We start from the raw sequence: 19,379 nt of genomic DNA on the forward strand, positions 1-19,379 counted from the left end.
GTGATGGTGTGGCTGAGGGTGTCATTGCGATGGATGGGGATGTCAGGGGTCTGGGCACCCACCCCCTGGGGCTCAGCTGCTGGATTCCTGCCCGGCACCCCCCAAGCCGGGTGACAGAGGCGCGAGGGGAGGCCAGGCAGGAGAGCTGAATGCAAAGTCTTTACTACAGACAGGGTTACATGGAGGAAAAAGCAACAGCCAGCACTGAGAGGAGGGAGAGTGAGGTTCATCCAGAAGGAAAGGTCCATCTAGCAGGAGATGGGGCTAACTGCTGGTCCTCAGCCTCGTGGGGACCATTTCTCTGCTAGGAAGAGAAGTACGGGCTGAGAAAAAGAACTTTTTGTCATTTCATATGTGTCCCAGCAAACAGCTCCCCTGGAGCAGAGAGAGCTGGGGATGAGTGAAGGTGCGGGAGGAGATGTCCATCCCCATCATCCAACCTGCGTCAGGGTGGCAGCGAGGCAAAGGACGTGGCGAGGGAACAAGAGACCAGTGCCGAGGAGGGAGGAGGATACCAGTCTCCTGGGGAGGGTGGTTTTGCTCCCTGGGGAGACCCAGCCAGGAGTCCCCCCCTCCCAGTCCGTGAGCGGCAGCGGGGCAGCCCTCAGAGCAGGGTGCACATGCCCTTGCGCTTGATCTCGAAGGTGGCCGTCAAGAGCCCCAGCTTCTGCTGGCTGTAGGGCGGGTAGCGCAGGGCATTGAGGGCCTCCAGGCCCATGTTGCGGTGCAGGCAGCCGCGGTGGTGGGTGAAGGTGTCGAAGGTGAACTTGCCGTGGTATTTCCCCAAGCCGCTGTTTCCTGCAACACACAGCACAGGTCCAAACTTGCTACGGGACTCCGCTGAGCATCGTCAACGCAAAGGAAACCTTACAGGCTTTCCTTGTTGTCCTGGTTTCAGCTGGGATAGAGTTAATTGTCTTTCTAGTAGCTGGTACAGTGCTATGTTTTTGAGTTAGGTATGAGAAGAATGTTGATAACACACTGACATTTTCAGTTGTTGCTAAGTAATGTCTAGTCTAAAGTCAAGGATTTTTCAGCTTCTCATGCCCGGCCAGTGAGAAAGTTGGAGGGGCACAAGAAGTTGGGAGGCGACACAGCCAGGACAGCTGACCCAAACTGGCCAAAGGGGTATTCCATACCATGGGATGTCATGCCCAGTATATAAGCCAGGGGGAGTGGGGGGATCACTGCTCCGGAACTAACTGGGCATTTGTTGGCGGGTGGTGAGCAATTGCGTTGTGCATCACTTGTATATTCCAATCCTTTTATTGTTACTATTGTCATTTTATTAGTGTTATCATTATTAGTTTCATCCTTTCTGTTCTATTAAATTGTTCTTATCTCAACCCATGAGTTTTACTTTTTTTCCCAATTCTCTCCCCCATTCCACTGGGGGAGGGCGGGAAGTCAGTGAGTCAGTGAGCAGCTGTGTGGTGCTTAGTTGCTGGCTGGGGTTAAACCACAAGACTCATGCAAATGCTCCCGCTGCTGAGCAACGCAGACATGGTGGAGGAGATCTCACCCTTCCCTGCACCTTTTCCAGCTCCACAGCCACTCAGTCCAGCAAATCCTTCTGCAGCTCACCACTGTTTGGAGGTCCAAGTGCATCATTTTTACTGCCCAACATTTATCTACATAAGCTTTGCTGGGTCTACAAGGCTCAATTTCCCTCTACAACCTCTACGATGCTCTACCGTATCTACGTATGGTTAGGAGCTACCAGCATGGCCCCTACGAAGGTCAGCTTCTTCCTGGAGCTCTTAAATATTGGAGCCACATTAGCAACACCAGTTCTCCTGAGTCCTGTGGCTGGTTTAAGCTTGAGGTTGCACATCGCGGTTAATAGCCCAGTGACTTCACATCTGAGCTACTGTGGAAGCTTTAGCGAATGCCATCTCACCCCGATGACCTCAGACCTTTCACCTGACTGGGCTGCTATAAAATGGCTTCACCTGATAATTTGAGGCAGTTTGTCTGAATCATTTCCATAAAGATAAGTTATGGGATGGGAACCACCAAAAATTGTTCCCTGAGCCGCAGTCAGGTGAGGAATTAATCGTGCTTTGCTGTTGTGGTGTCCTATTATGTCTGAATCAGCCGTCAGCCCTGACAGAGATGCTGAGCATGGGCAGCATAAACCAGATATTTTCCCCAGAGAATATTCTGGGGAAGAGACCAGGAGATTCGGAAAAGTATTCTGGGGAAACATCATCAGAGGCTTCCTGTGTTCCTGTGTTCTTCCCTGGACAATGCTACAACCAGGGCCCAGGACTGAGCAGACCTCACTTTTCATCTGAGAAAACAATTGTTGTTGCCCCTGGAGAGCAGAAACTCTTCCTCTTTGCCAAGGAGGATCTCCAAGTTACCATAAGCAGGTTCTCCAGATATTTCTAAGCGTTTTGCTCCTACTCTTTAGTCCTAAAAGGCAGAATGAATGTACAAGCCTGCTCCTGAGTGACGTTAAGGGCTCCTATCCAGCACCACGCTGTCTGCAGGAGGAACCTCACCTACCCAAGAAGCATGACAAGTCAGACATGTTCCCAGATGAGGAGCAGAGTGACAGATAGACCAAAGGGAGCAGCACTTGAGGAGCACCCAGGTAAGTCTGAGTAGGGCAGGAACCAAACCCTGGCACAAAATTTACTCACAGTGCCCATGCTGCTCGGAAATACCAGGGAAATGATCAAGTGGTACAGATTTCCCTACCTTTTATATGAAGCATTTGCACATACTCAGGGAACACTGTGCTTGGGACAGCAAGAAAAGAGAGAAGAAACCTCACAGTGCTCCACGCATGTTCAGCAGAAACAGGGCTGCAAAGCCCAAGAGCTCAGCCCTGGCGCAGCGAAGCAAAGCGCTTCTGGTGGGGTCCTACCTGGTGCAGAAGGATTTCCCTGCAGACCATTGAGCCCTCTGGACCTGGACTCCCCCCAAGACCCTTCCTCACCACGGCCAGCATGGCTCAGGCACCAGGGGTAGGATCACGCCTGGCTCATGTTGGCCAGGGGCAGGCAGGTTGGGGGATTTGGACCTACCGATCCCACCGAAGGGCAGCGAGGTCAACGTCACGTGCATCAGGGTGTCGTTGCCACAGAAGCCACCGCTGCTTGTCCGCTCCAGCACCTGGTTCACCACCTGGGAGGGAAGCAGAGAAGGTGGACGTGGGTCTCACACCCTGGCTCCATGTGCACCGCTTGCCAAACATCACCCCATCAGCGTGGTGTGCCCAGAGCAGCTGGGCTCAAAAGACCCTTCCAGAGCATGCCACGGGGTGTCAGGGAGGTGGGCGCTAGCCCTACTGCCCCATTTCCCTCAGCCCACTTTCTGGGCCACGCACCTTGCTGTCACAGGAGAAGGCATAGATAGCCAGCGGTTGCGGCCGCGCATTGATAAAGTCAATGGCTTCATCCATGTTGGCCACAACGACAATAGGCAGGATGGGCCCAAAGATCTCCTCCTGCATGGCCGGATCAGAGGGCAGCACGTCTGCCAGGACCGTGGGAGCTGCGGAGAAGGGTTATGGCAACGCATCACTCAGTGTGCAGGCACGGATGGTCCCACAAGCCCCGGGGCCCCAGGCCCTCACCGATGTAGCGCTCCTTCTCGTCCGTCTGTCCTCCGATGGCCACGCGCCCACTGCACAGCAGCGCCCGGATGCGGCGGAACTGCTTATCCCCCACAATGCGGCCAAAGTCGGGGGACTCCCGAGGGTTGGAGCCAAAAAACTCAGTGATGGCCTCACGCAGAGCGGGCATCAGCTTCTCCTGCATCTCCACACTGCACAGCACGTAGTCAGGTGCGAGGCAGGTCTGCCCCGCGTTGAAAAAGCGGCCCCAGGCCACCCGCCGGGCCACGTTCTGCACATCGCAGGAGTCGGACACGTAGCAGGGGTTCTTGCCCCCCAGCTCCAGCGTCACGGGCGTCAGGTGCTTGGCAGCAGCTGTCATCACAATCCTCCCCACGGAGGGGCTGCCTGTGGGCCAGGAAAAGATGCATCACGGTGAGGATCCCACCATGCTACAAGCCCAGCTCTGGGATGTGGCACTCTGGGGAGCCAGGTCCAGGGAAAACACACCAAGTCCCACCAGACCCTCAGACACACACCCCCCGGATCCTCCCACAGATCCTGACACCAGATCCCCAACACAAGCCCTGCTTTCTCAGCGGGCAGGGAAGGGGTCCTGTTCGCAGGCAGGCTGCCCACCATTACACGTTGACGGGCAGGGTAAGCCACAGCGGGGTGTCCAGCGGGAATCCCTCTTCCTCATTGCACAAAAACCAGGTAGGGCTCTGCTCTGGCCCTCGGGACATACCAGTGAAGAAGATGTAGTCGAACTTGTTCTCCAGCAGTCTGGTGGTCTCCTGCACGCCAGCAGTCACCACAGCAAAGCAGTCCTGCAATGTAAGAGGAAGGGTCACCCACTGTAAGCATCCACTGTGTCCCCGTCCCCACCAAAAGCATCCCAGGCTGCTGGGTATGCAGACACCGGCTGAGCATGGAGAAAGGAGGTACAGCAGCACCTGAAACCAGGGATGGCGTGGTGCTGGTGCGTGCAAGGCAGGATTGGGAACACCGTGGCCCTGGGGCAGGGACAGGGACAGGGACAAGGACAGGAAGAGCTTCTTACATTGTCCAGGTAGCAGGTCAGCATTTCAGCAATAAGTCTCTCGCTGTTCTTGGTCGTCTCCGAGGGTTTGACAACAACACAGTTACCTGGCGGAAGTTCGACAGGACATCAGAGCAGTGACATGGTTGACAGCCAGCCCTTCTGGCACCCCAGGATGGGGACGAGGCCACTGGCCAGACCCCTTTGCTGGTGTGCCTGGCACTGCCTGGATCCTCCAGGCAAGGAGAGAGGTTCGGCTCACCGGCAGCGATGGCCCCGATGAGGGGCACCAGGAAGAGGTGGATGGGGTAGTTCCAGGGCGCGATGATGAGCACCACCCCATACGGGTCCTTGCGGATGAAGGCACAGTCCAGCTGCGTCACCTGTGAGAAAGACCACTACCTCAGTGCCGTTCCCACCACCTCCTGCCCTGCCTCAGCCCAGCACACAGTGCTGTCCTCCCCAACCCGCTCTGCCCCTTGCCACCGGCAATTTGTCTCCCCCTCTTCCTTTCCGAGGTCAGCCCAGAGCTTCTGCCTTACCAGACTCTTGTCCACGTGCTCGTCCTTCATCCAGTGGCATAGGTTGTTCAGGGTGCTGTTGAGCTCGTTCTTGCAGAGGAGGATCTCAGTGAAGTAAGCCTCAAAGGACGGCTGGCGACAGACATCATGTAAGCATCACACCAACACCGACCCCATCTCCTCCCCTTCTGCAGGAAACATCTCCCCCCTCTTCTGCCCATGAAGAGCAGGAGAAGCTGTTAAGTAGCAGCTATTAAGCAGAAGTTGCTATCACCTCCTGCAGCCCCTGGGCAATATCACAGTCCCTGAAATTTTATGAAAATAGGTATTTGGCCAGAGGAAAAAAACAATATTTAACATCTTCACAATATTTAACAGCCTCCTGAGCTCAGCATCTGTGAACTGCTCACCTGGCAACAGAGCCCTGAGCCAAAGGGGGACCGAGCAATGTCACCAGAGCTCCAGGAGCTCCAGAAAAGCTGGTACTGGTGTCGGAGGCAGCTCTGCGCTGCTGACCTGGGACAGAACAGTGCTGTTGTACTGGTGCATTTGTGTCCCAACCACTTGGACACAAGAGCTGGAAGCAAAGCCCTAAGCTCCCTCCCACAGCCTGTGCACAGAAGCTGAACTTAAGACCCTGCTTTGTTCAAACAGAAATGTAAAGAAGAGCAACCGCTTAATTAAATGCCTGATGATGGAGCTCGGCTGCATGTCACCAGACTCCCCGTCCCAGGCAGAAACCCTCCATAGCTCCTGGGACTCCTGCACTGAGCTGGCACGCAGCTGGGAAAGGCAGGTCGAGTGAGATGCCCCAGTCAGGGAATTAAACAAACCCAGCAGGTTTCTCCAAGATACACTATCCCATGACTAAATGGACAGTGACTTGGGAGCGGTGGTGGGACGTCAGAGCCGGGATCACAGGGGCTGCTGAGGCATTTCCTGCCCATGGTGGGTCCTCTCTGCTGTGGTAACCACAGCTGTGAAGCACAGCTCAGGACTGTTCTTGCAGAAGCGTGAAGACACAAGAAGATAACTCAGCAGGCTCAGTAAAGCCCCTCCGTCGCCCCAGAGCAAAGCTCCTGCGCTCTGAAGCCGTGTTTGCAAAGCGCAGTGGGCACAGCTGTCTGACACCCTCCACCACAAGGTCCTTTGGACTCCTCCAACCCAAAAGCATCCCTGGGTGGGAGCCTTCCTCCATCACTGCAGCAAAACACCACTTTGGGGTTGGAAAGTTTGGTTGTTGGCTCCCAGGCAGCAACCTCTCATGCTCCACCACCAAGCCCCACTCAAGAGACTTTCAGGTCCCCAACGCCGCTCAAGCGCCTGGACACACGCCACTGCCAGAAGGCTGAGCTGCTCCTAGACGTGAGGGCTCAGCAGGCACATCGGATGTCCGGTGAAGCAACGGGGCCGCTCTCGGCCAGGGCTGACAGTTGCATCACTAGGAGGATGAGGAAATTGCTGTTGAAGATGGGCCACTAAGGGTTTTGATGGGACACGAAGGTTGTAAGGTGGGACATTAAGTCTGAGGTCATCCAAGTGCCTTCAATCATCAATGGAGAGAAACCAGCATCCCTGGAGGTGAGCACCCACCTCAGATACGTAAGACCAGATGAACTGTCCATCTAACTATGAAGGCCTGACTGCATAACAAGCATATTACTAGACAACCAGCTCTAATTACATACAATTAGGAGAGATGAAGGACGCACTTCAAGCACTGATGCCTATCAACCCCCGGCTGAAGGAGAAGGCCCTCACCTCAAACAAACAAGGCAATTACAAACCTTGGGAGATGTCAAGATGCTGGAAGCCGTGTCTGAGGGCACGGGCTGCTGCACTGATACGCCCACAGACACAAGTCCTTTGGGTCTGAGTGCTACCACTACCAGTTAAGACCAGTTATGTTGCACTGGGGCAAGCCATCCCTCTGAAAAGATTTCCTAATGCTGCCTGAGAGAAGTGGGCAGTGGTCCGCTGGGCTGCAGCACATGTCAGGAAAGGAAAAAGGGGGAGAAAAGGATCCTGAAGTGGCCGGACAGAGAAGAGTTGAGCTGAGACTGCTAGACACAGCCACGGCAGGGATGCTCCTGCTTCCTTGGCAGACCATCCGGGAGTTCCTAGCGTGCCGCAATACCCAGAGCCACATCCAGGTCCCTGCCTGTGCCACCGCACGGCTCAGCACTGTGCCAATAAAACCAGTCCCTGCGAGGCCAGCGAGCCGCCCCGGCCCTGAGCAGTCCTGGGAGGAATGTGCAAGGCCAGCAAGTTGCACAACACCAGTAATCCCAGGTGCGACTGTGCTGGCGAGGAGCACCCCAGGACATCACCATCTGCGGAGGTCGCATGAAGCCACCGGGGACTCGAGGCGTGGGGTAGATGCAGAGGGCGAAGCTGGGTAATGCTGAGGTTCTACCTCACATCGGCCAACGGAGGCTTTGCCCCGTTTAAGTGCACCGGGGATAGGGTTGGCAGCATCAACCCTGCCCAGCAGCATGGTCCCTACACATGCTCCAGCTAACGCTGGCTACACAGAGCTCTGCAGGGACCCAGCACCTACGGGTGCGCCACACCAGCCCTGGAGCACGTCAAGGGGGATGCAGGACCCCAGCAAGGGGATCCCCATGCCCAGAGCCCCACACCTGCACCCAGCAGGGTGCAAGACCCAGACAAGGGGGTATGAAGGGCCCCAAAGATTTGACCCCGGTGGCCAGCACCCGGCCCCCTCTCACCTTGCCCATGTCTGCGGCGGTGGCCTCCAGGATGTCCTGCTTCTTCTCATCCAGAAAGCGTCCCAGGGCCTCCAGCTGAGCCACACGGTACTCCATGGGCCGCGTCTTCCCTGAAAGCCAGGCTGCCCGCAGGTGGCTCACCAGCCCCGCATAGGGGTTCCCACTGTGGGAATGGGGATGTCAGAGGGATCCCAGCCCTGTCCCAGCCTCTCACACTCCCAGTGAGGATGGAGAGGAGCTCCACATCACCCCAGCTCTGCGTCACACCAGCCCAGCATCAAATCGGAGCCCCAGAGTCCCTCGGGAGAGGGCAGGGAGTCCACACACCCGAGTCTTCCCCCTGCCGCCAGAAGCAAGGGCTCCTTGTGCACCCTACACTGCACCATTCCCGGCAGTCTCCTCCCTTGGACCACACAGGGGTGCAGTGGCCCATGGACCCCAAACCTGTCCACCAGCATCCCTCATCAGCACCAACCTGGGGACTCCATCACCCCGGCACTACCACAGCACCCCCTGCCCACTTCACCCCAAGCACCCTGTCTCCCTTCTGCCCCCAGCCACATGCCCCCAGCCCCTCACTCTCACCATACAGCACTGCAGATCACCGGCCCCTTCCCGATGCCTCCGCTGCCCCCGCTGCACCCAGCAGCTTTCCCAGCATCACTGCCCATGGGGCTGCACTTGCCACAGCCCAGGGGCTGCTGCCCAGGGGGCTCAAGGGACTGGTGCATGTCAAGCTGTGGGAAGGAGCTGCCGGTCTCCACGGAGAGCGTGGTGACCCTGGGGAGAGACACAGGGTGAGTTACACAGGAGCTGGAAGCACCGGAGATGCCAGCTCGGTCCCAAGAGGAGTCACCCCGCAGCGAGACACCCATGCCTCGAGCCAGCCAGGGCTGCCTGCAGCACCTTTGAAGGGTGGCTTGGTGCTTGGGGCTGTCCGAGCTGCGGGGTGACTCAGCCCGGCACGGCTGCCAGAGGCCCCGGTGCGCCCAGTGGGGGATGCCTGGGATTCCCGGGCCCTCCCCGTGCTCCGGGATGGCCACCAGCCTCCGGCCATGGACCTGCCCGGGTTGCCCTGCTGACATGGGGTCACCCCACAGGGACCTCAGGGACCCTGGTGCGGGGCAGCATCCCAGGCTACCCCACAGGGATTCCCCAGAGGCCCCAGAGCAGGGCAGCATCCCAGGCTACCCCACAGGGATTCCCCAGAGCCCCCAGTGCAGGGCAGCATCCCAGGCTGACCCATGGGGATCCCCAGGGACCCCAGCGTGGGGCCGTGTGAGCCAGCACCAGTACTGCCGTAGCCCAGCCCACCTTCGGGCACAGCATCGCTCCACCAGCACACAAAGACATCCCCAGAGCTGGGGAGCAGAGCCACAGCCCCACATCTGCCCCCCATGCCCCTCTCCATGCCCAACGCACCCTTCCTCAAGGGAACCCACCCAGCGGGATGCCCAGTGCCCCACAGCCTCCACCTGCGTGGGGCCAGTGAAGCCCAGCCATGGGGCCAGCCGAGTGCCACACAGGGGGGTCCGGTCCCTGGGGCCCTGAGGTGCCTACCTGGGGGGCTGAGCGGTGGCGAGAGGAGCGTGAGGCCGGGCTGGCACTGCCGAGGCTCAGAGTGCCCCTCCTAAATGCTGTGGGGCCAGTGGCCAGGCCCCATGGCCAGGGGTGGGCAGGATTGTGCCCCGCCTCCGTGGGGCTGGCAGTGGAGAAATAGCATCCCGCCTCCGTGGGGCTGGCAATGAAGACAAGGCCTGGGATGGAATGGGATGGGATGGGACGGTGGCACTGGGAACTCCCATGGCCACCAAACCACCACCATGAACCTTGACCCATTGGGACTCCACAGATACCCGTCACCCTGCTCCCCAGGGCCACCTTGACCCATGGGGACCTCAGAGTCACCCATCATCCTTCTCCCTGGGACCACCCTGACCCACAGGGACCCCGCAGACACCCCTGATGGACCCCATGGGTCCCCTCTCTGCCCACAGGGCTGCCCACTCCCACCCCAGTGCCGGCCACCTGAGCCCACAGCTCACCCCGCACCCGGCCCTGCCTGCCGGCACCGGTTCCTCCTGCCCGGCACTGCAGCCCTCGCCTCCCCTCCACAGACGCCGGCTCCCCACACGCCCGCTCCCCCACCCGACCTTAATTACCCCACTTCATAAACAGGAAGGGCAGCAGCCCTGCCCCACACACCCTGCCACCGCGCCCCGGGCTCAGCCCCCACGGCCACACTCCCCAGGGACCCACAGCAGCCCCCCAGGGAAGGGGGAATAGTTGCCCCCCTGGCAGTACCCCAAATTGGTACTGTGAGCTTGGCCATGATGCCCAGAGCAGCCCCAAGAGCCAACCCTGGCTTTGAGGGGGGCACAGGCCTTCCCAAGCAGCCCCTGCCTCCACAGAGGATGCCACACGTCCATCAGAGAGACCCGCAAGGGACAGCAGTGGATCAGTACTGAGAATGGGCTCATGGGGGGTACTGGGGTCCCCCACCCCAATTTGGGATGTGCCCGGGGAGGAGATGCTCCACACAGCCCCCGGGGATGGGGAAAATCAGGGGATCAGCTCTCCATCGGCATCACCAGAGCCTGAACTGAGGGCAGCTGCAGACCCGGGGGTCGCACGGTGCTGGGGATGCAAATCAGCCCCGGGGGGGGATGACACACACTGGGGGGGTTGTACCCCCAACCTGCCTCGCCGTCCACCATCGCTCAGGTTTGGGGTCACAGACCCGCACCCCTGGGAAGGGCCCTTTCCCCCCCGCACCCCGGGGTGGCTCCTCTTGTCCAGGACGAAGGGGACCTCGGGGCAGGTGTTGCTCCCAGGGCCGCATCCTGCACCACTGCCGTGGCCCTTCCCAGGGCTGTCCCCCACCATGTCCCCCTCGTCCCATGGGAGCCACAACCTCATCGCCCTTCCACATGGCACTGGCTGCTCCTTCACCACATCTCAAGAATCCCCCGCTACCGGCTGGGCCGGATCCTGCCCCGGCTCCCGGTGACGGAGATTTTACCCTCGGCCCTGCCCAGAGATCTCCCCACCCTGCCCCGGGGCACCGGCACTGCACGGCCATGGGCACCCCGCCATCGCCACGTGCCCGGATGCCCTCCCAGCCCCAGGTTTTGGGTGACACGAGGACAAGCGTATGCCCCGCCAAGCCCCCAAACCAGCCTCACACCCCCAAAACGAGGCATCCCCCCACCCGGGGCACCCTGCCACATCACCCGGGGCCGGGAAAGGGAAGCGAGAGCAGCAGGGCCCAGAGCAGTACAGGCACCCAGTGCCACGGACCACCCCGAGCTGGCAGCACCCACTCCAGGGCCCGGTGGGGGTACTGAGGGGGGGGACAGGGGTGCTGGGGAGCGGGGTGCTGTGCAGGGAGCGGAACGGGGGCCGTGTGGGTTGGGGGGGTGCTGTGCGAGGCGGGGTGCAATGGGTGCTGTGCGGGGGGGGGTGTCAGGGTGCTGTGTGGGGGGGTGTGCAACGGGTGCTGTAAAGTGTGTGTGGGGGTGTCAGGGTGCTGTGCAGGTTGGGGTGGGATGGGTGCTGTACGAGGGGGCGTTCAGGATGCTGAGGATAGGCGCAGGGTGGGGGGGTACAGGCTGGAGGTGGCGGCAGCGCAGGCAGACCGGGACAGGGACCCGGGGGGGCTGCGGGACACGAGGGGTGTGGGACACGGCGGGGGGTGTGAGGGACCCGGGGAGGGGGGTGGGGGGGTGCTGGAGCGGCCCCTTTAAACCCCCCCCCCCGGTCCTGCCCGCCCCGTCCCATCCGAAAGAGGAAGCATAGCCCGCTCCGCCCCCCCTGCCCGGGCCGGCCTGCACGGCTCCGGTACCGGGGAGCAGGGGGCTGGGGACCGGTGTGGGGGTGCTGGGCGCAGGGGTGCAAAGCACGTGGGTGCACAGTTTAGGGGTGCAGGGTATGAGGGTGCGAGGTGCGGGGGCTGGGGGTGCTGAGCACATGGATGCAGCTGTGGGCGTACGAGACACGTGGGTAGAGGGTTTAGGGGTGCCAATAGTGTGTCCCCCACCCCAGCCCTGACACCATCCAGGCTCCCCCCGCCCAGAGGCGGCAATGGAGAAAGATCCCAGCTGCTACCAGGATGCGGCCAAGATGGTGGCGGGTGATGGGTTGAGCGCCGAGGGGACGGAGACGCAGGTGAGGCCGAGGGGGGGGACCCGTGGGGGGCCAGGCCTGCAGTGGCCATCCCCAGGGCTGACGGCTGGGGTCATCCGCAGCTGGACGATTTTGTGGGTGCTCACCCCGACTACAACGAGGAGGAGGAGGAGCAGAAGTACTATCGCCGCAAGCGCCTCGGCGTCGTCAAGAACGTGCTGGCCGCCAGCCTGGCCGGCACGCTCACCTACGGTGTCTACCTGGGTACGGCCTTGCCCCTCTCTGGGGACCCCCCCACTGCGGTGTAGGGGGCTCAGGGCAGGGGGTGACAGCTGCTGGAACTCCCCCCTCAGGCCTCCTGCAAATGCAGCTGATCCTGCACTACGATGAGACTTACCGGGAGGTGAAGTACAGCAACATACAACTGGAGGACATCGACCGCAAGGTGCTGATGGGCATCAATGTCACCCCCGTCGCGGCACTGCTCTACACACCCGTCCTCATCAGGTACGGTGCCGCCTGCACTCCCCGCCCGCACACCGGCACAGGGGCCCACGCTTCTCCCTCCTCGCCCCGGCAGGTTTTTCGGCACCAAGTGGGCCATGTTTCTGGCGGTGGGCATCTACGCCCTCTTCGTCTCCAGCAACTATTGGGAGCGCTACTATACGCTGGTGCCCTCCGCTGTGGCCATCGGGGTTGCCATCGTTCCCCTCTGGGCTTCCATGGGCAACTACATCACGCGGTAGGCAGCGGCGGGGGCGGACAGGGTGGGTAGGGGGACCGGGGAGCACCAGCTGACCCACCATGGCTTGCAGGATGGCCCAGAAGTACTACGAGTACGTCAACTACAAGGAGGAGCACGTGCAAGAGCAGCAGCGGGCACCACGGGGCGCCTGCAACACCTACATCATCATCTTCCAGACCGTCTTCTACACCTGCTTCCACGTGAGCACCGGCAAGGCGCGGGCAGGGGGCCACGCCGGGCAGCCCAGCACTGAGCATCCCCCCCTCTATGTCTTGCAGCTAAGCTTTGTCTGTGCTCAGATGCCCATGCTCTTCTTCCTCAACAATTACCTCTACCAGCTCAACCACACGCTCTTCGGGGTCAAGCACTGCGGTGAGCGCGCAGGCGTGGGTGGTGTGTGGTGTGGGATGGTGCAGTGGTACGGGGACCACGCCAGTTGGGGCTGAGCCATGGCATGTGTGCCGCCCTCCCCGGCAGGGACCCTGAGCCACGGCACGCTGCCCGGCTTCAACAAGACGGTGCTGCAGAGCCTGCCCCGCAGCATCAACCTCATCGTTGTGGAGAGTGCCCTGATGGCGGCCGCCTTCCTTGCCATGCTGGTGGTGAGTGCCAGGCTGGGCAGGGGATGGGACAGAACGTCGGCAGTGCCTCACCCACGGTTGCACGGCAGGTCCTGGTGCTCTGCGGCTCGGCGTATCGGCCCACGGAAGAGATTGACCTGCGCAGCATCGGCTGGGGGAACATCTTCCAGCTGCCCTTCAAGCACATGCGGGACTACCGCCTGCGCCATCTCTTCCCCTTGTTCATCTACAGCGGCTTCGAGGTGCTCTTCGTCTGCACCGGCTTCTCCTTGGTAGAGCCTGGGGACGGGGCGGGGAGGGGGGTGACAGAACGGGGACAGCCCAACTGGGTGACGCTGAGCCTGTCCTCGCTGCAGAACTACGGCGTGTGTGCCCTGGGGCTGGAGAATCTGGCGTACCTTCTCATGGCCTACGGCTTCTCCGCCTCGGCTTGCTCCAGCCTGGCCCTCTGCATGCTGCGCCTGAGGCGGCAGATCCCGCTCCTGGCCGGAGCCCTCATTCACGCTGCCCTCCTGGTGACTCTCTTCTGCTGGGCACCCGAGCCCCGGCACCTGGTCCAGGCACCTCTGCTCTACTCCATAGCTGTGCTCTGGGGCATGGGGAGCGCCCTCAACAAGACTGGCATTAGCAGTGAGTACCGGGAAGATCTCCGACGCAGCCTCTCTTGTCCTCTGGCACAGCCAGGTTGTCCCCAGCTCCCCAGTGCATCCTCTCCTCGTATCCCCCGGCACCGCAACCTGCTGGTCCCCAGCTCCTTGGACCCACTGACAAGGAGCGGGACAGGCCTTCTGCGGCTGGATCCTGCTAACAGTGCCCTGAGAGGGGACACTGGAACGGGAGGGGGATGCTGACAGCTGGTCTCCTCTGGCGCAGTCCTCCTGGGCGTGCTGTACGAGGACAAGGAGCGCCAAGACTTTGTCTTCACCATCTACCACTGGTGGCAAGCTCTGGCGATCTTCACCGTCTACCTGTGGTCGGGGCTGCCCATGAAGGTAAGCATGGCCGGGTGCCACCTCCGGTGCCTGCCAGGCTCGGGGGGGGTGCAGTGCCACGCTAATCCCCTGCTTTGCCCTCCTGCAGGCCAAGCTTTCCATCATGCTGCTGACGCTGGCGGTGGCAGTGGGGGCCTACCTCTGGATGGAGCACAAGGTGGCACAGCATGTGGCATACCGCCTGCCCCGCATCCCCCGCCCGCGCCACAAGATGCACGGCTACCGTTACTTGGAGGATGACGACTCCGATGAGACCGGCTCGGAGGGCGACGGTGGCAAGGACAACAATGACGAGCACCCAACGGAGGCCACCGGAGGGGAGGAACTGCCAAAAGATGATGGGGACCAGCTGGGTTAGAGACAGCCTGTCCTGCCCCACTGCCGTGGTGCCCCCCTGCCCCCGGCTCTCTGAACCTGAAGGGAGGGTCCACAACCCTCCCTGAAGCTGCCCAAACCTCCCGGGCCCAAACTTCCACACGCTCCCCTCAGGCTAGGCTTACAGCCCCCCCCAGGCAGACCCTCAGACCACCAGGCCAGACCTGCAGCCCCCCCGGCCAGGCTTGCAGCCCACAGCCCCTAGGCAGGCCTGCAGGCCCTCAGGCCAGACCCACAACCCCCCAGGCAGACCCACACCCCCCCCAGGCCAGGCCCACAGCCCCTAGGCAGGCCTGCAGCCCCTCAAGCGAGACCCACAGCCCCCCCAGGCAGACCCACAGCCCCTAGGCGGGCCTGCAGCCCCCAGGCCAGGCCCACAGCCCCCCAGGCAGGCCCACAGCCTCCCCCGCCACCCCCTGAGGTACCACATCCAAGCCGGCCCGGTTCCCCTTTGCACCTTTATGGCTCAATAAAAGCTCTCCCGCCCGCCGCCTCCGCGCCCGCTGCCGCCGTATTCCGCCTTCGCGTCGTCGCGGCTTCGCCGCCCTCCATGAGGGGAAGCGAGGACTAGGGGACACCCTGGGCGGGCGGGGGACTACAGCTCCCGGCGTGCACCGCGCGGGAGCGCGCTGCACGCCGGGAGCTGTAGTCCCCCGCCCGGCACCAACTCATTGCCCTGCCTCCCCCCGGCGGACTCCCTTACCCACAATTCCGTCGAAGCAGGGAGGGAGGGGCGCGCGGTTGGCGGAGGGGCGGTCACGTGCGGCGGCGCCTGCGCGCTGCCGGCTGTTGTTGTGGCGGCGGCGCGGCCCGCGGCTCCCCCCCGGCCGGTAGCGATGAGCGACAACGATGACATCGAGGTGGAGAGCGACGTGAGTCGGTCCCCGTTACCGGGACACCCCCCCCGCACCCCCCCCCACACCTCCCAACGACGCTCCCCCTCCCCCGGTACCCGTCGGGGAAGGGGTAGCTGTGGCGGAGCGGCGGGGGGGGGGTGGGTAACGTTTGGTTTCTCTCTTCCCTTCCATCACGGCCCCGTTTCCCGGTGTCCCCCCCCACACACACCCCTCCTTCCTTTTCCTTTTCCTCTTCCTCTTCCTCTTCCTCCTCCTCCCCGCCGGTCCGGTCCCCTCAGGAGGAGCAGCCGAGGTTTCAGTCCGCGGTACGTCCCTGCCGCCCCCCCGGTACCGGGAGCACGTGGGGGCGAGGGGGGCAGGGAAGGAGGGGGGGGGGACTTGTGGGGCTGCGTCACTTGAGGGGGATGTGTGTTTTTTGGGGGTGTCCTGTGGGGCTGGGGCTTGGGGAGGGGACGTCTGTGGGGCTGGGGCTCTGGGGGGGGGGGCTTTTGGGGGGGGAACTGGGGGGCTGGGGGGGAGGTTGGGGGGGGACCTGTGGGTCTTGGGTCTCTTGGAGGGGGGGAAATCTGGGGGGCTGGGGCTTGGGAGAGGGACGCAGGTGTGGGGCTGTGTATCTTAAGGGGGGGGAATACCTTGGGGGGGGGCATGGAGTCAGAGGTTTGGGGGGGGTGACGTGGGGCTTATGTCTCTTGGGGGAGGTGTTTGGGGGGGCTGTGGGATGTGGGGTGGTGGGTTTGGGCTGTAATATATGAGGCTTGGGTCTCTCAAAGGGTGTGTGTTTGGGGGGGGTCTGTGGGGCTGGGGCTCTTTGGGGGAGGGGGAGTGTGGGGCTGGGGCTTTTGGGGGGAAGTGGGGCTGTCTCTCTTGGGGGGGTGTTATGTGTGGGGCTGCATCTCTTGGGGGAGGAGATGTGGGGGTCGTGTCTTTTGGGGGCATCTGGAGCTGTCTCTCTGGGGAGGCTGTCCCTGGGGGGGTGGGTGTGTGGGCCCGAATTTTGGGGGTGTATGACACTGGGGGTTGTGTTTTTGGGGGGGACGCACTGGGTTGTGTCTCTTGGCAGAGAGCAGATAGGGGGGCCTGTGTCTGGTTGTTTGCGGGGGGAGGGCATGTCTCAGGGGGTGCAGGACAGAGTCGCGAGGTGCTCCTGGCCCTTGGGGCTGTGCTGTCCCCCACTCCGCTCCCCAGCTCTGTGTCGTGTCCCCCCCTGCCCCCCTCCCGGTGGGTGCTCAGGGCTGCCCCGGCAGCAGGAAGCTGCCCACGGGCTCCGACGGGCCAGGGAGGGGGGAAACCGAAAGCAACGGGAGCCACCTCCTCCCACGCCCTCACCCTGCGCCGCGGTGGAGCCGGAGGTGTCACGGCCGCCATGCCGCCCGGCCGAGGAGGGCTCGGGGGTTCGGCCGAGCTCCCGCACCGGCTCCGGGCACCTCATCCGAAGCTGCCAGCGAGGGATTTTTTGGGGGGTGAAGGTCGGCAGCCCGGCTTCTCCTGCCCTGGCCTCTCCACCAGGCGAAGCGGGACGGCTGCCGAAACGCTAACGAGGCTTTTTCACGTTGACTTCTGGGACCCGGTGGGCTGTCCTGCAGCACCCACGGAGAGGGGAGCAGGTCGCGGTTTCCCCCGTGGTGCCACCCCCTCAGGCTCCCCTCTCCTTCCCCTCTCAGGCCGACAAACGGGCTCATCACAACGCTCTGGAGCGCAAGCGCAGGGACCACATCAAGGACAGCTTCCACAGCCTGCGGGACTCCGTCCCCTCCCTCCAAGGAGAGAAGGTGAGTTTATGGAGCGTGGTGGGAGCCCGGCCACGCGCCCACCCGGGGTCCCGGCCCACAGCACTGAGGCTGGACAGGGATTTCCACGGCACCGACGAGAAGCCACGTCAGCGGGGCTGAGCCACGGTTCCTTGCCCGCGGGGCCTGCCGAGTGGCATTCCTGGGGGCAGATCGTGCACCCCAGCCCAGCCCCGGCCTCCGGCACCACCTGGTTTTTTGGGAAGACGGAGGGGGTGAATCCGCCTCGGGCGGCTGGATCTTCCAGGCTTGGCCACGGGGCAGCTCTGCCCGTTGGGGATACCGGTGCTTTGCTTGGCGGCGGTGGGGCTGTCGGCACCCTCGTGCGCGACAGTGGCTTCTTGTTTCGGGATGCCGCAGTGGGGGATGTTTTGGCTGGGGCCGGTGCTCTCAGTCCAAGACAAGCACTGTCAGCCGGGGTCCAGAAATGAGCCCTCCCGTTGCCAGCGAGGCTCTGCTTCACCGCGGGGGTCCCCGGTTGGGTCCCTGGAGAAGACGAGAGTTGGGCTTTGGTTTGCCCGGTGACATCAGCACAGCAGAGCAATGGCAAAATCCTTTCTGCTGTGCTGCAGGTGGGATGGGGCAGATGAAACCCTGCCGGTTCTGCCCCCCACACCCGGGCTAGGTCTTTATCTTGCCTCTGTCTTTTCCCACTATTGCAACAGGCATCCCGGGCCCAAATCCTGGACAAAGCCACAGAGTACATCCAGTACATGCGCCGGAAAAACCACACGCACCAGCAGGATATCGATGACCTCAAGCGGCAGAACGCTCTCCTGGAGCAGCAAGGTGAGGGGGTCCCGCGGGAGCCGGGCTCGGGAAGGGGGGGGTGACACGCGTGGCGGAGCCCCCGGGGGGGGTGACGCGGTGGCCCTGCCTTGCAGTGCGTGCGCTGGAGAAGGCCCGGTCGAGCGCCCAGCTGCAGGCTAACTACCCCTCGACGGACAACAGCCTCTACACCAACCCCAAGGGCAGCACCATCTCCGCCTTCGACGGCGGCTCCGACTCCAGCTCCGATTCGGAGCCCGACGAGCCGCAGAGCAGGAAGAAGCTGCGCATGGAGGCCAGTTAGGCCCCCCCGCGGCCCCCCGCCCGCCCGCCGGCTGCGTAAGGACTCTCTCCCTTCTCTCGTAGAGGCTCTTGGACTGCAGCTTCCCAGCCCTCCCCGGCCCTTTTCCCCGCTCTAACCGCAACGGCCCCGGGAGGAGCCGGCCGGGCAGGGCCTCGCAGCGCCCACCCGACAGACTTGGAGGGGGATGCGGGGGCCGCGAGGAGACGTCCCCGCCGCCCTCCCACAACTAGCGAGCCCCTCTCCCCTCTGATTTTATATGAGCATTTCTATTTATACCCGGGGACCACGGCAGTCCTGAGCTGAAGGGTGAGGCTGTGCAGGTGCCGGGCAGCGCCCTCCCCCCCTGCCTCCCTGTGCCCCCCCCAAAAGGCTGGGCCCTGCAGGGAGCTGCACCTGCCCCACCCCGCCCCCCGGCAAGCGCTGGGGGTCTCGCTATTTATTTTCTGCGTGTGCAATTCCACCTGCCCCCAGCGCCTGCGAGAGCCGGGGGGGGCAGCGCCCACACCCCTCCCTCCACGGGCTGCAGAGCTGGAGGGGGGGCCCAGGCTGGGTGGTCTGCGTGTGCATCCTGCCCCCCCTCTTCCTTCCCTCCCTCGGCCCTCCAAAACACCTCCCCCGGCCCCATCCCACCTCCGTGGCGTTTTCTGAACTCTAGTGTCCCGTCCCTGCCCCGTAGGTGACCCCATCCCCTGTCCCCATTTCGATGCCATTCATTCCATGGATCTAAGGTATGTTGTACATACTGCCCAGAGTTGTCTTGCAAGTTAAGGCTTCCCTTTACTATAAGACTATAAATAATAAAAAAAAAAAAAACTTATTTTATCCTTCCCCGTGGTAGCCGCGTGTTTTTGGGCGGGAGGGCACCAGGGCAGCTCCTGGCACAGGCTGGAAACAGCCGGAGCTCGGTGTCACCTCCTGCCCTGCGTCCCCAGGGTCACCATCGGTGGGCACGGAGGCAATGGCAGCTCCGTGCCCTCCCTGCGCA

The 19,379-nt window shown here is 62.3% G+C and overlaps 3 protein-coding genes across 7 annotated transcripts; 2 read left to right on the forward strand and 1 right to left on the reverse strand.

The window, feature by feature from the left end:
* Nucleotides 1-136: 136 nt before the first annotated feature.
* Nucleotides 137-8,965, reverse strand: LOC104325866 (aldehyde dehydrogenase family 3 member B1-like). Its single transcript, XM_069804341.1, has 11 exons — nt 8,767-8,965; nt 8,446-8,640; nt 7,861-8,023; nt 5,150-5,260; nt 4,870-4,990; nt 4,629-4,714; nt 4,314-4,395; nt 3,587-3,973; nt 3,338-3,504; nt 3,036-3,135; nt 137-798 (listed from the first exon to the last, which is right to left on the reverse strand). The coding sequence occupies exons 1-11, from the start codon at nt 8,943-8,945 to the stop codon at nt 605-607; spliced, it is 1,785 nt and encodes a 594-aa protein (XP_069660442.1). The 5' UTR covers nt 8,946-8,965; the 3' UTR covers nt 137-604.
* Nucleotides 8,966-11,694: 2,729 nt separating this feature from the next.
* Nucleotides 11,695-15,168, forward strand: UNC93B1 (unc-93 homolog B1, TLR signaling regulator). Of its 2 annotated transcripts, XM_069804282.1 has the most exons (12): nt 11,695-11,762; nt 11,905-12,027; nt 12,108-12,249; nt 12,339-12,492; nt 12,566-12,727; nt 12,801-12,930; nt 13,009-13,102; nt 13,208-13,332; nt 13,401-13,583; nt 13,668-13,941; nt 14,185-14,303; nt 14,392-15,168. In XM_069804282.1, the coding sequence occupies exons 2-12, from the start codon at nt 11,944-11,946 to the stop codon at nt 14,659-14,661; spliced, it is 1,737 nt and encodes a 578-aa protein (XP_069660383.1). In that variant the 5' UTR covers nt 11,695-11,762; nt 11,905-11,943; the 3' UTR covers nt 14,662-15,168. The 2 variants fall into 2 exon arrangements, with proteins under 2 accessions (XP_069660383.1, XP_069660382.1); XM_069804281.1 differs by lacking the exon at nt 11,695-11,762 and having other exon boundaries at nt 11,772-12,027.
* Nucleotides 15,169-15,403: 235 nt separating this feature from the next.
* On the forward strand, nt 15,404-19,221 carry MAX (MYC associated factor X). 4 transcript variants are annotated; one of them, XM_069804324.1, is made up of 5 exons: nt 15,418-15,550; nt 15,814-15,840; nt 17,197-17,303; nt 17,981-18,111; nt 18,207-19,221. In XM_069804324.1, exons 1-5 carry the CDS (start codon nt 15,515-15,517, stop codon nt 18,392-18,394), a joined length of 489 nt encoding a protein of 162 aa, XP_069660425.1. In that variant the 5' UTR covers nt 15,418-15,514; the 3' UTR covers nt 18,395-19,221. The 4 variants fall into 4 exon arrangements, with proteins under 4 accessions (XP_069660427.1, XP_069660428.1, XP_069660425.1 ...); XM_069804325.1 differs by having other exon boundaries at nt 15,419-15,550; nt 17,197-17,304; nt 17,988-18,111; XM_069804326.1 differs by lacking the exon at nt 15,814-15,840 and having other exon boundaries at nt 15,404-15,550.
* Nucleotides 19,222-19,379: the final 158 nt, after the last annotated feature.

This window comes from Haliaeetus albicilla, chromosome 16 (genome assembly GCF_947461875.1).
Source record: "Haliaeetus albicilla chromosome 16, bHalAlb1.1, whole genome shotgun sequence".
Classification (NCBI taxonomy): Eukaryota; Metazoa; Chordata; class Aves; order Accipitriformes; family Accipitridae; genus Haliaeetus; species Haliaeetus albicilla.